We start from the raw sequence: 16,625 nt of genomic DNA on the forward strand, positions 1-16,625 counted from the left end.
TCTGCGGATCGAAACCAGAGCCCATCTGGAACTCAAGGCCACAATTCTCTTTTGCTGCCCCCCCTGCTGGTTGTAGAGACGAGGGTCTCTTGGGTGTGCACCATTTTGAAACTCGGAAAGCCTGCAAAACAGAAACCGGGATGTTGATTCCGTGCAGTTCCGGATGGATTGGGATCATTCCACCCCTGCTTGCCGATTCTTCTTCTTCGCTGGATCTCGTAAAGAAAGCAAACAGATCTGCTGCCTTCATGGCATGTGCCCCTCTTGTTTAAGTGAGGCAATCCAGCGGAAGCAATCTTGGGACTTGTCTCGCTGCTTGTTAAGAGTGGAGAAAACTGAAGAATTTCCCTTCTCTCCTTCGGAGGAGTCTCTCTCCCATCTGCCCTCGCCAGGCCGCTGACTCAACGATAAAGAAAAATGGCAACCGTCTTAAACAAAGGGGTTTAGGTGGGGAGCTGCATCAGCCCGCGTAGGCTGCTAAGGAACAAGCATTAGGTTTATTCCAGGCTGAAAAGAGAAGAGAGAAAAAACGTGACATTTCGGCTGTGGAGCCTTCTTCAGGTGTGAGGTGTCAATCGTGTCACAAAGTTCATATTTAAAGAGTAAATCGAGGGCAGTGACCCTGTAGTGTGTGTGGGTCCTAATGCTCCAGTATAGTGACGGGGGACACTAGACTGTAAACAGGCGCCGTCCTTCGGATGAGACGTAAAACCGAGGTCCTGACTCCCAGGGCGTTTCTCGAAAAGAGTAGGGGTGTAACCCAGGTGTCCTGGCCAAATTTCCCCCCTGGCCTTTACCCATCATGGCCTCCTAATAACCCCCCTCTCTGAACTTGCTCCATCACTCTGCTCTCCTCCCCACTGAGAGCTGGTGTGTGGGGAGCGGACTGGCGCCTCATCCAGGTGGGGGTACACACTGCTGGGGGTGGAGGGGATCCCCATGACCTGGAAAGAGCTCTGAGTGGAGGGTCCAGAAAGGCGCTATATAAGTATAAGCAATTATTATAATGATTAGTGTCTGGAAAACCTCTGGAAACAATATGGGAAAGACCCAGTTAATTTTTCTGGATCCTTAGGATGGGGAATTGGGTGTTTTTTATGTGCCTTTTCCCCATGCCTCACTTTCCCTTGGCTTTTGCAAGAGGGCTCTGGTTTCTTCCTACCTTCCAGACTCGGGCGGTGGTATTTAATTGGCATCTCCAGATTATCCCTGTGTGAGCCCTGCTGTGGACTGGCATCCCACATGGTGCAAGGCGGATTCCCAGACAGTTTTTTGCCCATTTCCTTGCCAGGAATCGTTTTCTGATGACAGGCGGTCTAGAAATTGGTCAAGGCCTGCTGCTTCTAAATGTTTCGTGCTGAGGGTGCATCTGCTGGTACTCGGCTTTATTTTCTGTTTGAATTTGGAGTAAAATCCTCCGTTTGCCAGTTGTCGTCCTGACCCCGGATTCAGAGACTGGAGTGAAAACTGAATTTCCACAACCCTGGCTTTGTCGTTTCTGCCCTCAGCAGACAATTTGGAAGATGAAAGTTGCGCATTGTGCCGCTTGATCTTACTGGGAAAAACTGCACCGAAAAAAGATAGTGATTTCCTTCCCTTTTTTTGAGAACACATCCGACTTGTGCATGTGACATTGTTTTAATTCCAGAAACAATAAAAATGTCTTAAAATGTCATCTCTTTGCCTCAATAAAAGAAAGCTGAATCTTCCTCTTGTTTGCTTTGTATTCATTGTCGTTTCAGTTCGAGAGGGATGCAGGCATCTACTTGGGGCATTCTGGGATCGCTTGCAAGAGGATGTTTTTCTGTAGTTTTATAGTTTTGTTTTTAAAGCCAGTTTCTGGTTAGGAATTTTTACAAATTTCTGAAAGTTGGTTTAACAGAGACCTGCCAGTTTTAGTTCGGTTATGCCAAAGTATTCAGACCCTTGACCAATTCTCTCATCTTACTGAATTACAAATCCTACATTGAAATTTTGTGTCTGCAGTATTATTTCAAAGCACTGAAACTCAAAATGAATTATTTTGTGATGCTGTTTTATGTGAGAAAATATTAAAAATAAAATCCATCCATCCATGTTCTAACGGCCTTATCCCAATTCAGGGTTGCGGGGGGGAGTCGGAGCCTATACCAGTAGGCAAATGGCACAAGGCAGGATACACCTCTGACAGGACGCCAGTCCATCACATGACAGACACACACACATTCGCAACGGGAGCAGTTTTCCCCCAATCTGAGAAGAACATGCAAACTCCTTACAGATACCAGCCCAGGAAATGAACCTAGGACCCCAGTACTGCGAGGCAGCAATTCTGACCCCTACCCCGCCATATTAAAATATTTCTTATGAGGTCCGAAGGTGTTCTTGGAAAACAAGAATGAATTGATAGATAACTTGGTAGAGAAGTCAAAAGACCTCTGGAAACAGCTTTAATAATAATAGAGCACATTTCTGGACACTCCTCTCAAGGCACTTTAAGGGTAACAGGAACTCACCACCACCATTCCATTGATCAAGCCAGTTCAGAGAGGGGGGTTATTAGGAGGCCGTGATGGGTAAAGGCCAGGGGGAAATTTAGCCAGGACACCTACTCTTTTCGAGACACGCCTTTTAATGACCACAGAGAGTCAGGACCTCAGTTTTATGTCTCATCTGAAGGAAGGTGACTTTTTACAGAATAGCATCCCCATTGCTATACTGCAGCATTAGGACCCACACAGACCGCGGGGTGAGCGCCCCCTACTGGCCCCACTAACACCTCTTCCAGCAGCAGCCTCAGCTTTCCCAGGAGTCTCCCCTCCAGGTACTGGCCAGGCTCACACCTGCTGAGCTCCAGCGGTGAGCTGCAGGGTGATACTGCTGCTGGCTAGATCAATCGGTAAAGAAAGCTTTAACACTTATTTATCATTCAAAAATTACAAGTATTTATAACTTTGAGACTTGCAAGGAGACACAGAATACTTGGAAATTAGCTAGTATTTTCATCTTAAAAAGTATTATAAATGAATTTAGCAGGTGTCTTTAATCAGGGGGAGTTCAATAAAATCACAGTCTGTAGAATCCAGTGTCACTGTCTCATTATGTGACTGTAAAAGGAATAGTCTCATCATAAAGATAGTTGCACAACCTTTTTTTCCCCCAGATTTATACCAGAGTTAAATGCAGTATATTTTTTAAGCTGCTTTAATCCTGTACAGGTTCACAGGGGCCCAGGGCAGGGTACACTCTGGGTGGGATGCCAGTGCAGGGCACCTACAGACATGAACACACACGCACACCGGGGCCACTTTTCCCCAGAAGCAAGTTCACCAAGAACGTGTGTCTGGACTGTGGGAGGAAACCCACACAAACATGGGGGAACATGCAAACTCCACACAGACAGCTAGGATTGTTAAACTGTGCACAGGGCCCCAGTTTTGCAAGACAGCAATGCTAACCAATTTAGCCACAATGCAGCCCAAGTATATTTAAATGTACAATCAAAACATTTTAGACTGGGGATTCTTATGGAGGCAGGATCCGGCCCCCTTGTTATGTAATGCATCTTTTCTGAGCATGTACCTTTATGCTTACTTTGTAACAATGTCTCTTTCCCTTTTTTTTCCTCTCTTTAAACGACTGACTTCCGGGCCCTGGAAGCAGTGGGCTAAAAAAACAAGTCCGTCTCATTCATATGCCGGAAACGGGCCCTTGATTGACAACGCCTCCAGCCTTTGACGTCTCGGTATCGCCCAGCGGTAGCCAATGGGACGGTGTGAACCTTGCCGATGGGCGGAACCGGAAGTGCCCTTGCCGGCGAGCTCCCCGAGCGAGGCCATTTGCCAGTTCAGTTTGCCAGTTGCTGAGGTCTTATCCGGTAAGTCCGCGACAAAACAATCGATTAAGGTACGCGATCTGTAGCGCGTTTATGGTTTATCATTGGGGATTTCTAGGAAGTTAGCAAAAGCACGTAACCGATCCTCCTTTTAGCAACGTAGATTGCCGTTAACAAAGGGGAAATGGGTTCGGAACGTCGCTGCACGGCGACCGAAAATTTCCGCCTTTTTTTATAAATATTGCAGCGGCAGTAGAAAGCTGATGCCGTTTCGTCATGCTTTGTTAACCGATTGTGTGACTGCCGATGGTAAAAACGCGGGTGCTGGGAGTCGAAGGGGCTTCCTTTATCAAGGGGCATCAGGAGGCATGCGTGCTTCACGGCGAGCGCCAGCTGGTAAAAAAAAAACAAGAACGTGTAAGATGGGTCGATTCACGCCATGCAGCTTCGAGGCCGAGCTTTCAAAGAGACGTGTAGAGACGGTGAGGGCTCGTATTTTGCCCACCGACTGCTTTTGTGGCAGGGAAGCGGTGAGTTGGACTTGCCTTGACTCGGCCGGGGCCTAGTGCCTAATGCCCCTCTCTCTCTCTCTCTTCCCGGCGGTATCTGTAGTAGTCGCCTGAAATGTGTGTGTGTGGTGGTGGTGGTGGGGGGTATTCGCCTTCGAACGACGTATCTGGCCACATAAGGGGTCGTTTTTAGTCGATACGTTGAGCTACGTGTGCGAGAAGATCGCGGTTTCCGCGCCGCCAAACCGGCCTTTGTTGTCGCGGAACTGTTGTCTTTACGATCCGACGAACCAGCCCGGAGCTTGTCCAAGCGACACCCAGCACCCCCCCTTCCAAACTGGTGGCTGTAACTTGAAAATTAGGTACAGGGGCTGTTTTTTCGGGGGGGACAATCATTTCGATGGCGACGTAACATCCGGTGCGGAATAAGGAGGTGATGGGTAGTGTAGTTCCAGTCGCCGTGTTGAAAGCAGTCTGAAACTCGCCCACGGCAAACGACTCGAACCCGTGGCAAGGGAGTTTTTTAAAAGGGCCATTTTTTTTGTGAGGTATTGGATCACGGGGCCGATGCAACATCTCGTTGAGCGGCGCCCGGACGCGAGTTTTCGGCGGCGGTGAAGCCGGTATTGTGTCACGGTAGAGAGTTCCACTAGAGTCAATGATCGTTCTCGGCCATCGGCACCCAAACGACAAAAAAAAACAAACAATGATTTAACCAGAAATAATGTTGTGGATAAGAGATAAGAAGACAGTTTAGCGTGCATTTTGAAGAAAACACAATTCGCAGCAGTGGATCTGAGTTATAACATTTAATTATTTCTGTGTTTGGGTCAGAGCAACACAGGGGTCACTGGGAGGGGAGGGTATGCATTGTGCTCAGGGCACCAGTCCAAAACACAGGCTCACTGGGACAGGTACGAGACGCCAGTTAACCCAGCGTGGCATGTCTCCGAGGGGTAAGGGGCAGCCGACGTTGGCCTAGGCATACCGTGCAGACTCCACACAGAATGAGTGCAGTCTGCAGTTAAACCCGGGACAGGTGAGCTATGGGAAATGCATTTCTGTGCACCAACCCAGACCGGAGTTCAAGAAAATAAGCTACAGGCATCATTAAACTCGTAATAGCAAACCTGCATATCGGCAATGTGATGCATTGATGTGTGGTGCTGTCTGCCTCAGAGGTTCCCAGCCCTGGTCCTGCAAGAACTGTGTCTCTACAGGTTTTCCTTGCAGTAGTGCTCTGCCCATCCAGTGCTGATTGATAACTTCATTAATAATAATAATAATAATAATAATAATTGTTTACACTTATAGTGCGCCAGAACGCTCACCACACATCAGCTATCAGTGGGGAGGAGAGCAGAGTGATGAAGCCAGTTCAGAGAGGGGGGTTATAAGGAGGCCATGATTGGTAAGGGCCAATGGGAAATTCGGCCAGGACGCTGGGGTAACACCCCTACTCTTTTCGAGAAACGCCCTGGGATTTTTAATGACCACAGAGAGTCAGGACCTCGATTTTACGTCTCATCCGAAGGACGGCGCCTGTTTACAGTCTAGTGTCCCCCGTCACTATACTGGGGCATTAGGACCCACACAGACCGCAGGGTGAGCGCCCCCTCCTGGCCCCACTAACACCTCTTCCAGCAGCAACCTTAGTTTTTCCCAGGAGGTCTCCCCTCCAGGTACTGACCAGGCTCACACCTGCTGAGCTCCAGTGGGTTGCCAGTTGTGAGTTGCAGGGTGATATGGCTGCTGGCTTGTTGCATTTAAAGTGTCAAAAACAACTGACTCCGAGGTTTCAGTTTGTATTCGTAGAAACTTTAGCTGACAGGAGTTCGTGTAGCCTCGTCTTGAAGAGCTGATCGAGTTCGTGCTCATGATGAGCGGGCACGACGGGGCGTGGCTGTGTGGGCCACACCCACAAACAGGGCGTGGTCGACAACAGGCCCACCCACAAAGGGGAGGGTCGGTATACCAGACACGCCCATGTTTGGGGGTGGTCTCCTCTGGACTACAGGGAATTCGTGAGCATATAAGAGACAGACAAGAAGGGGGCCGTTCAACCTGCTGGGTAGTTAAGATCACTTTATCGGCCCTATACAGTTTCTTGCATTAGGAAAGTGTCTTTTCACAGACCCCAGCTTGCTCTCCATGAGACACACAGACAGGGAGAGAAGCTGGGGGTCAGAGCGCAGGGTCGGCCATTTATACGGCGCCCCTGGAGCAGCTGGGGTTAAGGGCCTCGTTCAGGAGCCCAACGGAGTAGGATTCCTCTGCCGGCCGCCGGATTCAAACCGGCAACCTCCCAGCCACAGCCACAGAGCCGCCGCACCGCCTCAAGAGTTAGTAGCTCGTTGATCTTGGTGGGGGGGGGGAATCTCCAGACATTTCCTGGAAGGAATCCAGGGTTTCAGCTTGAATCAGCATAGCTGGGCAGCGTGTTGCCTGCTCCCACAACTCTTGGGGTAAAGACGTCCCTCCAATTCCCAGTCGTGTGTGCGCTACCCTTTTTGTTTCCACCCGACGTGCGTGGATACAGGGTTGACTTTGTGGTCAAGCCGGTGTCGGGCCGAGCTCACCGGTGGGTGCCGCCATTCTCCTTCCCGCAGCGCCGAAGACGAAGCCCGCCGCCATGGTGAAGCTCTTCGTGGGCAACCTGTCGCCCGACACCACGGCCGAGGAGCTGCGCGCCCTCTTCTCCCAGTACGGCAAGATCTCGGAGTGCGACATCGTGAAGAACTACGGCTTCGTGCTGATGGACAGCAAGGCGCAGGCGGAGGAGGCCATCCGCAGCCTGCACCACTACGAGCTCAACGGGCAGCCCATGAACGTGGAGTTCAGCCGGGGCAAGGCCCGGCCCTCCACCAAGCTGCACGTGGGCAACATCGGCAGCGGCTGCACCAACCAGGAGCTGCGGGCCAAGTTCGAGGAGTACGGCCCGGTGGTGGAGTGCGACATCGTCAAGGACTACGCCTTCGTGCACATGGAGCGGGCCGAGGACGCCATGGAGGCCATCAAGGGCCTCAACAACACGGACTTCCAAGGTGAGGGGCCCGGGGAGTCTCTCCTGGGGGCTGGAGCAGCTCTTGTGGTGAGTGGGGGGGGCTCTGCTTTACACAGAGGGTGGCGGGGGTGGGGAACAAGCCTCCCGGCCTTGGTCGTCTGGTACTCTCACAGCACAGCCAGGCGAGATCCCCCAGTCTGGGCAGGAGGCTGTGCTTTACACAAAGGGTGGTGGGGGTGGGGAACAAGCCGCCCGGCCTTGTGGTCGAAGCTGGTACTCTCGCAGCGCAGCCAGGCGAGGTCCTCCAGTCTGGGCAGGAGGCTGTGCTTTACACAAAGGGTGGTGGGGGTGGGGAACAAGCCGCCCGGCCTTGTGGTCGAAGCTGGTACTCTCACAGCACAGCCAGGCGAGATCCTCCAGTCTGGGCAGGAGGCTGTGCTTTACACAAAGGGTGGTGGGGTGGGGAACAAGCTGCCCAGCCTTGTGGTCGAAGCTGGGACCCTGGCTTCTCTCACAGCACAGCCGGGTGAGATCCTCTGGTCCGGCCAGGAGGCTGTGCTTTACACAGAGGGTGGTGTGGGTGTGGAACAAGCTGCCCACGCTTGTGGTGGAAGCCAATCCCCTTGCTTCTCTCACAGCACAGCTGGGTGAGATCCTCCAGTCTGGCCAGGAGTCTGTGCTTTACACAGAGGGTGGTAGGGGTGGGGAACAAGCCACCCACACTTGTGGTTGAAGCCGGTATCCTGGCTTCTTTCAGGAAACGTGTGGCTGAGATCCTTAGATCACGACCATGACTCTCAGCTTCCGTTGTTACGTTCTTGATACAAGTGATACAAGAACCTCCAGATCTTTGAAATCCACTTTTAATACAACGAATTTGTACAGGCATTTAAAAACCTTTAGAAAATGCTGCTTAAATTGTCTATGTGTCTGCCCTGTGATGGACTGGCGTCCTGTCCGAGGTGTATCCTGCCTTGTGCCATTTGCCTGCTGGGATAGGCTCCGACTTCCCCCCGCAACCCTGAACTGGGATAAGGCCGTTAGAAAATGGATGTATGGATTTTATTTTTAATATTTTCTCATATAAAACAGCGTCACAAAAAAAATAATTCTTAGTTTCAGGAGTACGGATTCTAAAGATGCTTAAAGGGGAGCTGCAGTCCCGATTTTCTCAGACTGTTTATTAAATCTTGATAACAGAATAACGTGATGTTCTTGACAATTGCACATTCCAAATTCAGCACAAAATCGCGAGCTTTGTATAAGTACTGCAAGTCGACATGTGACAGAGAATTTGCACAAATTGTGACGTGAAGCGGCCCTTCCTGCTCACTAGTCCCTGTGCTGACTAATGTACTGAGATGTGAAGCGGCCCTTCCTGCTCACTAGTCCCTGTGATGACTAGTGTACTGAGATGTACGAGCGAATAAGTGCAGGTTGTGCAGCAGACATTTCACCGCAGAAATGTTCCAGCGTGATCCGCAGGCAGAGTTAACCAGTGAGTAGTATTTGCCAGTGAAAGCGTCTGGGAGAGGAGAGCGGTATTTCTACTGGATTAGAAGAGCTGGATCCACCAGCCTGCTTGTTTACAGGGTCACAGGGCCGCTCCACCTCACCAGAAGTCCTGCTGCCTCGTTCTGAAGCGCAGACCTGCGGCTTTCCTCTAGTTTGTGATGGAAAGTGGAGGTTTAACAAGTTACTGCTGTAGTACTTGCCTTTTTAGACGTTAAAAGTAGGCGAGACTTTTAACACGTCAAAGGAGCATACAGGGAAAGTGTCCGAAGTCTGTCAAACAGAAACGAAACGGGACAGGAAGACGCCATCCTGCGGTGTGTTTCATTTTTGTCTCTGGTGGAAACACTCACACACGGCTGTGAAGAATCACGATGGTCTTGGGTGCAAACGGAAAACCCGCTCCGCATAGTCACAGTCTTGAACCTTCCCACTCGGTCTTCCACACTGGGGACAGTTGATTTTCCTTGTGGTTTGAAAGGCGCTCATCGAGTCCCGGTTCCTTCTAACTCCCCGCCCCCCAACCCTGAAATATCGAACTGGCGTCGCCTGTGACACACCCCCAGGGCGGCACCAGGGGCGGAGCTGGCGTTTCCCAGCATGCCGCTGGCGTTTCCCAGCATGCTGCAGCCTGGCCAACGTTGTCTTCTCTCTCCCCTCTCTCTCCCCCGCCTCTCTCTCCCCTCTCTCTCCCCTGCCTCTCTCTCCTCTCTCTCTCCCCCCTGCCTCTCTCTCCTCTCTCTCTCCCCCCTGCCTCTCTCTCTCTCTCCCCCCTGCCTCTCTCTCTCTCTCCCCCCTGCCTCTCTCTCTCTCTCTCTCTCCCCCTGCCTCTCTCTCTCTCTCTCTCTCCCCCCTGCCTCTCTCTCTCTCTCTCTCTCCCCCTGCCTCTCTCTCTCTCTCCTCCCCTGCCTCTCTCTCTCCTCTCTCCCCCCCCGCCTCTCTCTCTCCTCTCTCTCCCCCCCGCCTCTCTCTCTCCTCTCTCCCCTGCCTCTCCGTCCCCTCTCTCCCCCCCCTGCCTCTCTCTCTCTCTCTCCCCCCCCGCCTCTCTCTCTCTCTCTCTCTCTCTCTCTCTCTCTCTCCCCCCCGCCTCTCTCTCTCTCTCTGTCGCCCCCCGCAGGCAAGCTGATGACGGTGCAGCTGTCCACCAGCCGGCTGCGCACCGCGCCCGGCATGGGCGACCGCACCGGCTGCTACGTCTGCGGGAAGGAGGGCCACTGGTCCAAGGAGTGCCGCCGGGGCCAGAACGGCGGCTTCGCCGGCAAGGGCGCCGGCGACTTCCCGGGCGGCGGCGGCGGGGGCTTCCGCGACGGCCGGGGGGGCTTCTCCCGGGTCGGGGGGGAGGCGGCGGCCGCGGCGGCGGCGGCGGCAGCGGCGGCGGCGTGGTTCAGCGGCGGCGGGGCCGGGCAGGGCTTCGGGGGCGGCCAGGGCTACCCCAGGGCGGCGCCGTACCCCGGGGGGCCGGCCTACGGGGCCGGGGCGGCGGGCTACGGCATGGGCCCCCGGCCCTGGGCTCCTACGGCACGGAGAGGGGGTACATGGGCGACGGGGGGTACGGCGGCGGCGCGGCCGGCGGCTACGCCGAGCAGACGGCCGCCTACGCCGCCCAGGGCCACTACGGGGCCGGCGCCGACCCCTACGAGAAGTACAGGGCAGCCGCGGACGGCTCCGGCTACTACGACGAGCGGGCCCCACCCCCCGGGCTGGCCTCCCCCGCCGTGTCCTCCCCTACGAGCGGCGCACCCTGCTCCCGCCGCCGGGCACCGCCCCCTCGTACTACCCGCGCGACCGCAGCCCCCTCCGCAGGGCGCCCCCGGCGGCGGAGGGCTACGCGTACGAGCACGCGCACCTGTCCTCGGGCTCCGCCCAGCCCCGGAGCTCCGCCTACGACATGGCGCGGGCCCGGGACCCCTACGCCGAGCAGGCGCGCTACGCTTACTGACGGGCCGCCGCGCAGCTCCTCTGCCAGGTGAGAACCTCCTAGCAGGCGCGGTTACCGCCGACGGCCACCAGGGCGGCGCCAAAGAAGGGGTGTGTGTGCTACAGCCCGGAGTTTCGTTTTGCAAACGGGGCCCCCCCCCTCTTGAGTACCGGCGCTTCTGCGGCCGCGGGTCGGTTGCCAGCGTACCGGCGGCAAGCGGGTCGCCGGAGAGAGGCCTACCCAGGAAGCTCAGCGGGTGTTGGCGTCTCAGAAAAACGCTTCTGGCGCTGCTACAGATGGCGCCTCCTGCTGGGAGGAGGGGGGTATATAGGTCTCGCACGTGTTGACCCGTGTCGGGACGCGAGCTATTTGTCGGGGCGTAGGAGATGGGGGTGGGGGGGAGGCCGGATCGTTCCGCGCCCTGGTTCTGGGGTGAGCGAGGAGCCGCAGTGGCTGCGGTTAGGGCTGCCAGAACCAATCCCGGTCCCTAAGACCGGCGGCTCCGATCCGTGCCGGAGATCTCGCCAGGAACCGCAGGCTAGCCCGCCTTGGTTGGCGTGCTCGGCCGAGTCTGGAAACGACTGTGCGGTCCTAGGTTGAAGTGGCTGGGTTGGGTTCAGGGTGCCGGGGGGCTGTAGCTGAGTGGGGGAGGTTGTGGGGAGCACTGGAACGATGCTGTTGGGCTTGATGCTGTGTGAGACAAATGTAGCTAGGAATCTGAAGGTGGTGGTGGTGGTGGGGTGGGGGGGGCAGAACAGGAATTCAAAACCGCTCATGTGATCTGCTCTCTTTCCAGGTGTAAATTTACCGCAGGGAGGCCCTTGATGTGCGCGCGCGAAAACTGACCCCGCCCCCCCGGGTCCAAGCCCCGCCTCTTCCCCGCCCCCTCTTTCTCTCCCCCGCCCCCCCCCACCACCACCACACGCGCGCCACGTTTCGCTCTGGGATCCTGCCAGGCCCGCGGCGCGCACACACGCGAGACGACCGGCGTGGCGGGGACCGGGGGGGGTGTGGGGTCGCCCGCGATCTCGACCCGCGGGTGCCGAGCGAGCCGGCAGCTCTCTCCAGCGTCGAGTGCGTGTGCGTGCGGCCTTCCTCTGCTCTGCTTCCGGCCCGATCCGACCCGGACTTGTTTTCCCACACATCTGGTGGTGGAGGGGGGGGGGGGGGGGAACGGGGGAGGGGATGGGGGGTGACACCCATCCTGCTGTCGGCTGGATCACGCAGTACTTTTTACCTGCAACTTGTCTCCCGGTTTTACTCAGCCTTGGCTGTCAGTTGTTTTTGGGGAGGGCAGGGGAAACGCAAGGCGAGAGAGAGGAGAGATGGCCTTTGCAGTGTCTTCTGTACCCTTATTGCATTTTATCGGCTAGGAGGTTTGTGTTAGACATAGCGTTCCTCGTGTCTGCCACTGCAAAGATGGGCGTTTCCCCCCCCCACCTCCCCTCCCCTCTCCTGCTCTGCTTCTGTAGCGTCTCCAAATTTCCTCCAGACCACTCTGAAACTCTGGGAGGTGGCTGGGAGGTGTTTGTTTGCGCCCGTTTGGGCAAAGCCTCACCGCGGGCGACTGGCGCGATCTGGGGGGGCGCCTTTCAAAACAAGAGCACTGAACCTTTCAGCTTGCTACTGGATCTTACTGTTGTAGATTTGAGTTCTTTTGTCGGTTGTGTTTTTGGGTTCCAGAATCGAAAGCGTTTTTTTTTTTGGGGGGGTGGGTTAGTCGATTTTTCTGCCGAATAATATTTGGAGCTTCCCTGTTGTTGTCGTTTTTTTGTATGTGTGTTTGTTTTGCATCCGCTAATAAAGCCACCTTCGGTTTTGGATTATTTTTTTTTTTTCAGCCTGGATCTTCTGTGGTATGAGGTCAATAAAACTCTCTGTGAATTTATTTCACGATCATCGCGTGTCCCATTATTCCCACCTAGAATACAGCGTTGTCTCGGGGCCTGCTCTGTTATACACAGCAGGGTGTCACAGAGCAGAGTTTCGAAGGCCATTATAATAGGATCCCCAGTAAAGTGCATGCCAGTGGGCGTTGCCTGTATAATTTAGTTTTGCGGTTCCTCTTAGCTGTTCTGTCGGAACTGGTTTCTTCGGTCCGCCCTCCCTTGGGAAGGCCTCGGATCGCTTTTCCCAGAAGGCGTTCCGACAGAACAGCATAGAGGAATTGTGAAATTAAATTATAGGCAACGCTCATTGACATACACTTTAATTGGGGATCCTATTATAATGGCCTATTAAATTATAGGCAACGCTCACTAACATACACTTTAATTGGGGATCCTATTATAATGGCCTGTTAAATTATAGGCAACACTCATTGGCGTACACTTTAATTGGGGATCCTATTATAATGGCCTATTAAATTATAGGCAACACTCATTGGCGTACACTTTAATTGGGGATCCTATTATAATGGCCTATTAAATTATAGGCAGTGCTCATTGGCGTACACTTTAATTGGGGATCCTATTATAATGGCCTATTAAATTATAGGCAGTGCTCATTGGCGTACACTTTAATTGGGGATCCTATTATAATGGCCTATCAAATTATAGGCAGTGCTCATTGGCGTACACTTTAATTGGGGATCCTATTATAATGGCCTATTAAATTATAGGCAGTGCTCATTGGCGTACACTTTAATTGGGGATCCTATTATAATGGCCTATGAAATTATAGGCAGTGCTCATTGGCGTACACTTTAATTTAACTATTATAATGGCCTGTTGTAGTTTTTGAAGCCTAGATGTGGTTTTCTCCTAAGACACTCTTCACTTGTCCCGTAGGTGTCTTGCAGTGCTTCGAAGCTGTGTGAGCACACGGGGGAAGCTCTTTTGAGTGCCCATGGGGGTTAGGCTCCAGTCCTGGGAGCCCTCTGGTAATCTAGTGCAGGGTGCTAGTCTTCTGCTCGCTCTAAGGGGGGGAGGGGGGGGAACTGGTCTCGGGCCGACAAGTCGATTGTACTTGTGAGCGTTTCGTGTCTTGTCTTCGGGGATAAGGTGACATTCCTGAGGCTGGTGTGCCGGAGATCCGATTTTTTTCCCCCCCCTCCCCATTCCACAGAGAGTTCTTCTCCCAGCTTGGGGGCTGCGGTGTGGGCGCTGAGGGGGGCCGCCAGCTCGGAGCACCTGTGAGGTCTCGTCTTGTTTCGGGGTTGTTTTTATTTTCTACGATGTAAATAAAATGTAGGAGAATTTCAAGCCCTGTGCACATCCTCGTTTTTCTGTACTTTTTGATTATATTTTTTAAATAAACCAAACTTCTTTGGCTGGGAAACCTGTGTGGAGTGCGTTTTCTTTAAACACCTTCCTGCGTGTTGGCCTCTCTCCAACAAGCACGTTAACCTTCAGAAATCGGATGCCTTTTTACCTAGTTCTCAGGGAAATGAGGTTCCAGATTTGTGTCCAGTGTTGGTATCAAAATTAGTATTAATTAGTATTATTAATTGATTAAATATTTGAATTAACAATTAGCATTGTCAGTATTAATAGTATTAGTACTAATCATTAATACTATATATATAGTTCTTAAAGCACTTTTGAGTAAGATCATGAAATACACTGCTACAGCACTGAGAGAGACAGAGAGGACAGACAGGTGAGCCACTACAGACGCCATACTGTCTCCCCACTGCATCATGGGAAATACACTGCTCCAGCACTGAGAGAGACAGAGAGGACAGACAGGTGAGCCACTACAGACGCCATACTGTCTCCCCAGTGCATCCTGGGAAATACACTGCTCCAGCACTGAGAGAGACAGAGAGGACAGACAGGTGAGCCACTACAGACGCCATAGTGTCTCCCCACTGCATCATGGGAAATATACTGCTCCAGCACTGAGATACAGAGAGAGGACAGACAGGCGAGCCACTACAGACGCCATACTGTCTCCCAACTGCATCATGGGAAATACACTGCTCCAGCACTGAGAGAGACAGAGAGGACAGACAGGTGAGCCACTACAGATGTCATACTGTCTCCCCACTGCATCATGGGAAATACACTGCTCCAGCACTGAGAGATACAGAGAGAGGACAGACAGGTGAGCCACTACAGACGCCATACTGTCTCCCAACTGCATCATGGGAAATACACTGCTCCAGCACTGAGAGAGACAGAGAGAGGACAGACAGGCGAGCCACTACAGACGTCATACTGTCTCCCCACTGCATCATGGGAAACACACTGCTCCACCACTGAGAGAGACAGAGAGAGGACAGACAGGTGAGCCACTACAGACGCCATACTGTCTCCCACTGCATCATGGGAAATACACTGCCGTCTGTGTGGATTCTGCATGATCTCCCCGTGTTTGTGGGAGTGTCTTTGAGTTTCCTTCCACTGTCCTTCCAGGGACATGTTGGTGGAATAATTACCATCTGGGAAAGCTGTCCCTGGTGTGAGTGTGTGTGTGCCCTGTGATGGACTGGCGTCCTGTCCAGGGTGTACCCTGCCTTGCGCCCGTTGCTTGCTGGGATAGGTTCCAGCTGCCCCCGGAACCCTGAATTGAAAGAAGCTGTTAGAAAATAGATGTATATATGATTAATGCTACTATTAATGCTGCTAATTAATGCTGCTATTAATGCTAATTAGGATCTGGTAAAGTTAATCATTCAGTTGTCGTCAAATTCCATCGTCAGGCTCATTTGATAGTACTCAATTGATTCAAAGTTCTCAACCAACCAGAGTATGGACTTTAACACCATGGCAGGACATCCCGTTGCACGCCCCCACCAGTCTTTGCGTAAAGAAGCGTTCTCGCGTTCAAAGGCCGTAATTTCTCTGGTGGACTCTGGTGTTTCTGTGTTAGTGCTGAAGAAGTCCCCTGCTGAATTTGTCAAAGCCTTTTTTTCCCCAAGTCTTGTACCTGGTCCCCCTCAGTGTTTTTTTTAACAAGGCTGGTTTTTTAAACCAGTATTTTCTCATCTAGATTTTTTATTTATTTCAGTACATTACTTCGACAAGGAAAACAAAACAACTAAACATCTCTAAATTCGCTCCGCCTAGGTAATACTGTACATTGCACCAGCTCCACTCCGATTATTAAAATAATAATAATAATTGTTTAAAATAATAATAATAATAGTTTACGCTTATATAGCGGTTTTCTGGAGCCTCCACTCAGAGCTCTTTCCAGGTCATGGGGATCCCCTCCACCCCCAGCAGTGTGTACCCCCACCTGGATGAGGCGCCAGTCCACTCCCCACACCCCAGCTCTCAGTGGGGAGGAGAGCAGAGTGATGGAGCCAGTTCAGAGAGGGGGGTTATTAGGAGGCCATGATGGGTAAAGGCCAGGGGGGAAATTTGGCCAGGACACCGGGGTAACACCCCTACTCTTCTCGAGAAACGCCCTGGGATTTTTAATGACCACAGAGAGTCAGGACCTTGGTTTGACGTCTCATCTGAAGGACAGCGCCTGTTTACAGTCTAGTGTCCCCCGTCACTATACTGGGGCATTAGGACCCACACAGACCGCAGGGTGAGCGCCCCCTGCTGGCCCCACTAACACCTCTTCCAGCAGCAGCCTCAGCTTTCCCAGGAGTCTCCCCTCCAGGTACTGGCCAGGCTCCCACCTGCTGAGTCTCCAGTGGGGCTGCCAGCGGTGAGCTGCAGGGTGATATGGCTGCTGGTTATAAAATAATAAAAAAAAAACCCTTAGAAATGGAATTTCAAAATGTCAAAAATCAGAAAGCTTCACGAACCATTGACGTGTTATGTTACGCTGTTTCTGTAATTTAGTGAAGTACCTCTAACTATTCTTATAATGTATGCATGCAATGTTTTATTTCGTTAAATGCCCATTAACGATGTTCGCGTTTTGTTAATGGTTCTAAAGCGTTTTTTTTTAAAAAAAAATCGTACC

General features: G+C 52.6%; 1 protein-coding gene and 1 pseudogene across 1 annotated transcript in view; both read left to right on the plus strand.

Moving 5' to 3' along the window:
• Positions 1–3,743: 3,743 nt before the first annotated feature.
• The window catches only part of LOC148815950 (RNA-binding protein 4.1-like), a 16,378-nt gene continuing 3,496 nt past the window's right edge, over positions 3,744–16,625 (plus strand). The window contains exons 1-2 of the mRNA XM_088904877.1: positions 3,744–3,856; positions 6,933–7,367. Coding sequence (XP_088761003.1) covers positions 3,745–3,856; positions 6,933–7,367 — 547 coding nt within the window. The 5' untranslated portion in view covers position 3,744. The remainder of the gene's footprint in view (positions 3,857–6,932; positions 7,368–16,625) is intronic.
• Positions 9,440–11,578, plus strand: LOC148815951 (RNA-binding protein 4.1-like; annotated as a pseudogene).

This window comes from Atractosteus spatula, chromosome 24 (genome assembly GCF_055471065.1).
Source record: "Atractosteus spatula isolate fAtrSpa1 chromosome 24, fAtrSpa1.hap1, whole genome shotgun sequence".
NCBI classification, from domain to species: Eukaryota; Metazoa; Chordata; class Actinopteri; order Semionotiformes; family Lepisosteidae; genus Atractosteus; species Atractosteus spatula.